This window comes from Esox lucius, chromosome 3, assembly GCF_011004845.1.
Source record: "Esox lucius isolate fEsoLuc1 chromosome 3, fEsoLuc1.pri, whole genome shotgun sequence".
Classification (NCBI taxonomy): domain Eukaryota; kingdom Metazoa; phylum Chordata; class Actinopteri; order Esociformes; family Esocidae; genus Esox; species Esox lucius.
In genome coordinates, this window is record NC_047571.1 from 29,606,519 (window position 1) to 29,616,276 (window position 9,758).

Here is a 9,758-nt window from a genome sequence, read left to right on the forward strand (position 1 = left end):
TCGTTTTAATTGGGTTCACACCACTCTCGGCGTGACATCATTTTTAGGGCAACTTCTTTTCCCCCCAGCATGTTTACTATAACTCACTGGAGCATGTATGGTTTTCAGAAGCTAGTCTGGGAAATGTCCTTGAAACGTCAAGCACATTTCCTTGCAATTAGTTGATGTCACTCTAGAAACACTAGCTCAAACACCGGATATAGCGTTCGTCAGAGTGTTTATGGGTTAACCTGTTTCTACAGATTCTGTAGAAAGGCTGGACATTAAAGTGAAATATATTTGAGAAAATGCCCTTGTGGCCGTCTTATATCCGGTTTTGTTTTTCATCACAGTAAATCAAAGAATGTAGCTTTTTTTGGAAGTATTTTGCAGCTTACTTGCGCATGAAGATTCCAGAAGGTGAATGACCTCCTCCATCATCCTGTCATTGGGATATGCAGTAACTAACATGGCGTAAACATCAGCCAGATGTCTCCACACTACTGAAACTTCTGCTGGACCTCCAGCGGACCGCCCGATTGGCTGGCCCTGCTCTTCTTTCTTAGGCCCTCAGCCAAAAAAGCTCTCTATATAGCATTCAATTCTCATAAGCAACAGCAGAACTTCAGGACTTCAGGACCTTTTTAAGGAGTTTACACTAAAAGGGATTTTAAGAAGAAACGAATAAAGGAGAAAGTAGAGAATGTGTAAAGGGTTTGTGGCCTTACAACAAACATGTCTTGAGCGGTGAGTATTAATCTTTGAGCATTTTATCCAAGTGCTATAAAATATAATCTGAATACATTTTCACATCGACATTGGCCCTAGTAACAAATGAATAACTTGAAATGGAAACCACTTAGAAAGCTGTTATTCAATGTGCTAATGTGTGATTTGTGTATACACATGGCAGGGAAGATATGTTATTATCTTTTTTTCAGACCACATTATTCATTCTTTTTGATAATATCTGACAAAGGGGGGACATTTTTTCCATGTCTCTATTAACTTATACTTTTTCATCAGAAAGATATAGCTAATCCCAAACCTGTATCCATAAGTGTGGACGCTGCATATAATGCAAATAAAAACAGAGTGCAATGATATGCAAATCATTTATCCCTATATTTAATTGAAAATAGTACAAAGACAACATGTCAAATGTTGAAATGGTGAAATGTTACTGTTTTTCAGAAAATACATGCCCAGTTGGAATTTGATGGCAGCAACCTGTTTCTAATCACCTGAATATTAAGCACCTGTTCAACCCACCTGGTTTTCATTAGTTGTTCTCTATTTATTTCAGTTTGATGCACCTTCTATCTTTGTGAGGTCTTGTTTTATATTTGTTACAACACACTAAGCCGATCTATTGAATGATCTCTGGTCAGTGTACCGAACAGTCTTTCTGCTTGTTTATTTCCGACCTTGTTTTTGAGCCTGTAATTCTGTGATTCTGTACCTTCGCCTTTCCGATCCTCTGTGTATTGAACGTTGCTTGCCTGACTTCTGCCTTTTGGATTCTGAATTAAACCTACGTTCTGCATATTAGAATTACTCCACCATCTGGGCCTGTGTTGTATTCTTACAACTGTGTTGCATCACCTCTTCTACTATCAATACTCTGCAAGCCTTTGGAACCTGAGGAGACCAATTGCTGTAGTTGTCAGTGAAATGTTTTCCCGTTCTTGCTTGATATAGGATATCAGCTGCTCAACAGTTTGGGGTCTCCTGTGTTGTATTTTCCGTTTCATAATGCGCCAAATGTTTTCAATGGGTGACAGGTCTGGACTGCAGGCAAGCCAGTTTTGCACCCAGACTCTTTTACTACGAAGTCATTCTGTTGTAGTACGTGCAGAATGTGGTTTGGCATTGTCTTTTAAGCAAGACCTTCCCTGAAAAAGCCATCATCTGGATGGCAGCATATGTTGCTCCAAAAGCTGTATGTATTGTTCAATATTAATGGTGCTTTCACAGATGTGCAAGTCATGTGCACTAATGCATCATCACCATCACGGATGCTGGCTTTTGAAATACGCACTGATAACAAGCCGGATGGTCCTCTTTAGTCTGAAGGACGCGGCGTCCATGATTCCAAAAAATTATATAAAATCTGGATTTGTCAGACCACAAGACAGTTTTCCACTTGGCCTCAGACCATTTAAAATGAGCTCAGGCCCATAGAGTCTTTCACGGAGTGGTGAACCTCTCCCATACTCACTTCTGTCAGACCCATTTTCTCTGGAATGATCGTTTAGCACCCAATCGTGTTACTGACCTGTTGCCAATTGACCTAATTAGTTGAGTGTTATTCCACCAGATAATTTTTTTTTGTATTACACAACTTTTCCAGGCTTTTGTTGCCTCTGTCCCAACTTTTTAGAAACGTGATGCTGGCATCAAATTCAAAGTGGGCATATATTTTTCAAGAAATTATAAAATGTCTGTTTCAACATTTAATATGATGTTTTTGTACAATTTTCTATTGAATATTGATTTCAAATGATTTGCACATCATTGCATTCTGTTTTTATTTACATTTTACGCAGCATCCTAACTTTTTGGAAGCAAGGTTGTACAACAATTGTTTGATTATCTAAAGACTTAGGAGTGGGGACATCCGATTATTTTCATAATATTGTGTCATGTCATTAGAATAGCAGTGGGCCAGAAGTGATGTTCACTCAGGGGCGTGTGGTCAGGAGACAGCAAACCATTAGATCAGCTCGGGTCTCCTTTCTCACAAGTCTATAATTACACTGTTTGGTGGAAGAAAAATGCAATAGTAATGCTAATACCTAAAATGCAGTAGTAATGCTAATACCTAAAATGCAGTAGTAATGCTAATACCTAAAATGCAGTAGTAATGCTGTAGTAACTTAGTGAGTGTATACATTCACAAAGTCCCTCTTTACATGATGATTGACAGTACGACTAAGATCTTTGCAAGTGTGAAACTTTAATAAATTTTTAACATAAAAATATTATTTTATCTAAATATTAGTATTTCATCCATACAGGTCCCTCCCCCTTGTGAGAGCATATCAGGTTCTTTATGTTTTCATAATATGCAATATCCTGAAAGTGTTCCTTTCCCCCATATGCTTTACCACAGTGTCCTTCTTTGCAGTGACCCCATTTTTTTCTCCAGAATTTCTGGTGGGGTGGTTGTGTGACTGTTCTTATCATTAGGCCTTTCATGGTTTCCACAAATGTTAGCAACTATCTAGGTAACAAAATCAGCTGACTACAGTTTTTAACCAGTTGCCATTAAATAAAGCATTTGTTTTCACTGCCAGGAAGGGATTTGTTTTACGGTACCAGGGGTGGGCAAACTAAGGCCCGCGGGCTGAATCTGGCCGAATCCAAGATTACTTTTTTTGAATTAACAAAAAAAAAAGATCTTGATGATGTTTAAGTCAATACAATAATATAGTCATTCAGTTTGGTGCTATGGGGGTTCATTTAGTTTGGTATTAAGGAGGTTCATTTAGTTTGGTACTAAGGAGGTTCATTTAGTTTGGTGCTATGGAGATTAATTTAGTTTGGTACTATGGAGGTTAATTTTGTGTGGTACTAAGGAGGTTCATTGTGTTTGGTACTAAGGAGGTTCATTTAGTTTGGTACTATGGAGGCTCATTTTGTTTGGTACTATGGAGGCTCATTTAGTTTGGTACTATGGAGGTTCATTTAGTTTGGAACTAACAAGGTTCATTTAGTTTGGTGCTAAGGAGGCATGGCAAGTATGTCTAGAAGGTTTTCAGGCAATCAGCATTCAGTGTTCGAGTCACACTTCATAATAATTGTAGTTGGTAGTGCATTACATTTGCAATGCCAGGTTTGTGGGTTTGATTCCCACTTGGGGCAAATACCAAAACAATTATGCAAATCTACACGTGTATTCAGTACTGTCGCTGACAGATAAGAGGGTCTGATAAATGACTTAAATATAAATGTTTACCCGCTCTGATAGAATTACATTGTGCTATATTAGTGTCATTACAATCATGTCAGTTTAACATTTAAGATCAATTAAACAAAGTAAAAATGATTTACAACTAACACTTGTCGTTTAACGATTGTTTAACGCTGTTTTTCTCCTGACTCCTGATGCTTGCCAGAGCATGTGAATTGGGCCCTCTACAAAAGTTCCCCATTAACAGCAGCTTCTTGGATTGATGTGATTCTCATTCAAATGACAGAAGGTCAGTTAGTCTGTCAGTCTGTCAGTCTGCCATACATGATGTCAAATTCTCATTCTTACTGTAGGGCTAAACAGATCAAGGTCAAGTTTGGTACCCTTCTCCAGAGGCCAGACCATGATTCCACAAAGACTGTAATCATCCCTCCAAAGACAGCTGAGGGATATCTGGAGGCACCGCCTAAGCTTGACAGGTAATAAAAAAAACATCCAGGAAAAATCATTCACAGTGAGCTACTCACAGGGCAGGATGTTGTAGCTGACAAATAAGGTTTCCCTTGAGATTAGTTTTTCTTGCAGAAGCTAAATTGTTGAATAAAATACATTTAGGATGAGGGAGGAATATGTTTTTACATTGTCCAAAAGCAAAACTTCACCAAACTTCATGAAAGCACCATTAATATTGAACAATACATACAGCTTTTGGAGCAACATATGCTGCCATCCAGACGATGGCTTTTCACGGAAATCTGCTTCTCAGTCAGGAGTGGCAGCCCCACCATGGCTTTAAAATCATACTTTTTGTAAATGTTTGTGTGTTTAGAAATGTATTTTAAAACTAATTCACAGCATTTAAAAAGGTATTACCTTTGCATGTGGCCTGAACACAACCAGATCTGATGTCCCCATCTGGTTGTCAAATAACTAACTTCAAAATAAAAGCCTTCTTGTACCTATTCACTGGGAAATAATTCCAAAAAGCACAACACTGTACACGTTTGTTATAAATACACGTGTGGGAGCACTTCTGTCAACTAGCATTTTATGAACCTGCTTTAGAAATACAACACATTAATACGATATGTCTCTATCAAGGCCCTCAAGAGAGGAAGCGTCTCTGTGGGGGAAGGCCCTGGACAATGTATTGATCAACAGCTGTAAGTGTCAGGATAACATTACACTGTTGCACCACTATTCAGACCAATCATAATGAGACCGTTTCGCCAGTGACTGCATTGAGAATCTGAGAATTCCATTGAACTTCACTCTATTCAAATTCCTCTTCTTAACAGATGGCCTGGCTACTTTCTGGAGCTTCCTAAAGTCAGAGTTCAGTGAGGAGAACCTTGAGTTTTGGGTAGCCTGTGAGGACTACAAGAGGACCGGAGAACAAAGCAGAATGGCTGGCAAGGCAGAGGGGATTTATAAGGAGTTCTTAAAGACCGGAGCCCAGAAAGAGGTTTGTTCTTCTTCTTTATCCAAGACGGTGTTAGTTGGGCACTAAGTGGAGAAGTACTGACTGACAAAGGCCAGCTCCACTTGGAAGCACTCATATTAGTTTTCCACATGAAAACCCTTTTTAAACATCTCTGATGTGCTACCCACAGCCAGGTCACGTAGCGGACCATCTTCCCAAGAACAATTTTCCGATGCTCTGTCATTGGGTGGGCATGACAACGGGCGTGATGTAAACATACTAAATTAGGCTGAGTGAGGAGACCGTCGATATTGTGCCGGCAGAGATGTTACCGTCCACTCACTGGCAGCGCGCGTGTCGCAGGTGTCACCAGACCACTAGCGTTTGGGGGCATACTGGCTCCCACTGAGTCATGTTTAAAAAATAGAATTTGTGTTTGTTGAGTAAAGAACAGGAATGACGCTTCAAAGTGCCCGCGAATGCGCCAGACAGGTGAATTAGCATTTACACACAGAACTGTACATGGCTTTACTACACACGGCGCCTGGCGTGTAGTGTTACACAATTGCGGCACTGGCTGAGTGTTTTCACACTACAGCAGACCTTGCCTGTCCCAGCGTTACACAACAACGGTGTTTGTTGTTTTCAAAAGGCTCATGACTCACAGGTCAAATAAACATATCATGTGTTTAGCTGTTGAAGAAGGTCCGATTAGGCGGTTTTACTGTAGAGTTACAACAGGATACATTATGACTGATACGATCCATGCGATTGAGAGATGATGGATATGATGCAGTACTTACATGTTTAGCATTTTCTAAATATCTCTTTCAGAACACTTCTGTGCGCTGATGTACACATTCTGAGCCTCCAGTCACTTGATTTAGTGTATATCTGATTCATTTCCTCCAACAGGTGAATATTGACCATTTAACCAAGGATGCAACATTGAAGAACCTGGCCAGCCTGTCTCCTACGACCTTTGACCTGGCCCAGAGACAGGTCTTTGCCCTCATGGAAAAAGATTCGTACGGGAGGTTCCTCAAATCCAACCAATACCAGGACATTATAAAGTAGCGACTCAAACACCGGTTGTCCAGTCGGGTCCTCAGCCAGAATAGAAGGGTGGTGTTGGATTGAATGGCATGTCAGATTGATTGATTGACATGAATTGAACATGAATTGGACAACCAATAATGTCATCAGACTGACTGGAAGGAGTGTTATAGTTGATTTATTGATTTGTCTGTTTGTCCACTTTGGTAATCCAATATTTAGGTAACACTAGTACAGTACATGCATACTGACCCATTGTTCAACAGTATTTGAAGTAAAAAATTAAAAAAAATAAAAAGGTATTTCATGTGACATATTTTCTATTTTCTAACTCTCACAAAGTTGCTTCATGTGTAGTTCAGAGGTATGACAAGGAGGACGTGTGATGTGTGTGTATGTAGCATGTGTCATGCTACGTGACAGCCTCCTGACGAGGCTTAAATGAGGATTGGGTGACAAAGCACTGTCAAGGCCAGTGACACAAATTTAAAGGGGGAGTACAAGATTTTGACAACGAGGACATATATACTACTGTCTACTAATAGAAAAGCTCTCAACACAATGCCTAATGAAACATGAGAAGTAACACACAGGACATGATTTGAAATAGAAAAGAGGCACTCTGAAATACCCAGTGTTTTTTTCAATCTGAACATTGGTGCCTGTTGTGGAAACTCTGTTTTGAAATTCAGTGCATATAAAGCACAAAACAACCCGAAAAGTGTATTTAATCCAAACAAAAAGTTGAATGCTAATGGCTTGTGGCCTAAAATCTATTATTTATTTTTTTGACACAACAGAAAATTTTAAGCTCCTGGGGCCTTAAAATGGTCTACATTATTGGAGGACTTATTTGAAAAGTACTTAAATGCATAAACTTTTTAGAAAAAAGCCAATTGTCTGGTGCAATTGGCATTTACTCATCTTAACAACAAATACACTATATCATTAATTAAAAGTAATTAAATCTTCTATAATATTCTGTTTACTATTTACACTTAATTATACTTAAGTAGAAAAATACATCTCAATTGGGAGGGTTTGACCAATTAATTAATTTGATTCAATTGTTAGACATTATTTTTGTTTCTTCATTAGCAGTAATAACTTCATAACTATGATCGGCGTCTTAAATATCAGTCACTCGTCTTTAGGAGAGCCTTTCAAGATTAAGAGAAAAAAAGAAAAGTATGCATAGGTTGAAAAAATTAAAGTATATATTTCTCCAGTTACAGAAGAAGGACTATGACAATTCCCCACACAGCTCTGATCTGTGAGGACAAATCAATGCAGTCAGTATCTGAACAGACGAGTAACAGAAGAACAACCTTTGTGTCAGAATAGGGATTTGAGAATGCATGGACGTTATGCTCTTGAGCACATGCTCGTGTCAGGTCTCAAAAGAAAGGGTTTTATCTTGGGCTATGACGATCTGGCGTGAACCTAGAGTCTGTTCAGTGAGCTGTGTTGGTGTCTCTGGTTGCCGTCACTGCCTCACAAAAGCAGCCCATCATTTTGGACCATGGGACGGGACTGAATGAGGTAACTGGCAGACATTCTGTCTCAACTATTTATTCCAGACGTCTCGCCTGAATGACTCAAAATGGTCAAACTTCGTTTCCATCAAGACATGAACATTTTGTCACCGCACAGCCAGTTCTCATTACGTCACATTCGAGGTACAATCAGAAGGTGGTCACTAGACCATTCGGAAAACAAAGAACCACTGACACAATTTTCATTAATTTCGGGCTACTTTTGAAAATAAATCTGAATTATGACATTCAGTGTGCATGGTTGTGATTTGTTTTTTGTGTTATGACGCTGAGATTTATCAGTGTTAACCACAGGGATCTAGCGCCATCCTCTGGTCACTTGCAGACAGTGGTCAAAATATATAATGTAAAAGTTTGGAAAATAATAGAAATAATACTGTAAAACATAAATCAATGCATTTTTTTTTTAAACGTTATAATCAGGAAGCGTCGCACTGGAGTGATGAATGGCTTTAAAATCATTCAGCAGTTCACAAATGGGGCTGATTTACTGAGATATTTGTCCCATTATCCCAACTGACCAATCAGGAGCATTTTAAAACCCTGGTTTAACTGCTCTTTAAAAGGTTTTTGTTTAGTGCAGAAGACACACTAAACAAAAATGGAATGGCTTGTAGAATGTTTCAATGAGGAACAATGCAGCCTGATTGGCTGACAACAGAGCGACAGACCTCCCCGATATCTGCTTCCTGGAAGTTAAATTGATGCATATATTTCAGTAATCAAATGCTGATCAAGGCTTATTTGCATGTAAAAAGGTTAGCCTGTATATGTACTAGTGTTTTTGCTCCTCAGGAGATTATTAATCAGTGAACTATTGAAGCTGTCACACAGGGGCACATTTTTTTGCATCCAACTACACACTGTAAGTTACCAAACCTGACTGATTAAATTCTGAAAACTGTGCCAGGGGAACACCTTTCTGTGTCACAATTATTAATACAAGTATTTTAAAAGACTGTAGCTTAAATCAATAGTTAATCGATACAAAATAGTTCCATTAAGTTTACAGTTTTGTGGTTCCCAGATGTTTTGAATGAGATATTACATGGACATTTTTCTTGCAAGGCCTATAGATGCCAACCAATTCATGGACGTGTGTATTTATGGTGGTTTCAAGACAGACTGGGAAAAACAAGGACAAATTGTAATGTGTGTGATCATCAGGTTGGAGTTCTATCATGCCTGAGTCTCTGACTCAATGACTATTCAAAGAGATTTTCCCGGTCTGTGGAGGACCCAGGAAGAGTTTGGAGTTGATTTGAACACTGAAACATTCAAAGGGACATTAGTGGCTCATTTGTAACCAAGTCGGAATTGGGAATTAACCACATAAAACTGGGAAAATGACAGCTAGAATGGAAACCATCTCTCTATCATATGAAAGCTTAAACTTTTCCCACATGGTGACCTCTGACATCAACTTCAACGAAATGTACCAATATTTTGGGAAGTTAAAAGAAAATAAAAAATGTTTAAATACAGAGCAGTAATATAGCATTTGAACACTATAATTTGTTTAAAAGCATACCATTTTAATAGCTGATGCAGCTTGTTGACCATGGCCAATCTCTCAACTCCTTAAAAATCATCAAATTTGGTTATGAATGCTATCATTTGTTATCTCAGCTGGTCAGGAATTTCAACCATTAAAGTGGTCACATGTCTATCTCTTTTTTTATCTATTTTTTCGAACTAAAACAGGTTTGATGTAACCGTTTTCACCTAACACTAAACTAACCCTAAAATCGATTTACTTGTAGAGATGTTAGAGGATTGGATTGGTGTAACATAGTGATTCTTACGCCCAATTTATCACAGGGCAAGG

General features: G+C 38.7%; 1 protein-coding gene across 1 annotated transcript; it reads left to right on the top strand.

The window, feature by feature from the left end:
• The first annotated feature begins 595 nt into the window (after positions 1-595).
• On the top strand, positions 596-6,650 carry LOC105024831 (regulator of G-protein signaling 5). The gene is given in 5 exon segments (NM_001310897.1): positions 596-726; positions 4,249-4,374; positions 4,997-5,058; positions 5,194-5,360; positions 6,234-6,650. Coding segments are annotated over 5 exon segments (561 nt in total). The 5' UTR covers positions 596-682; the 3' UTR covers positions 6,396-6,650.
• Positions 6,651-9,758: the final 3,108 nt, after the last annotated feature.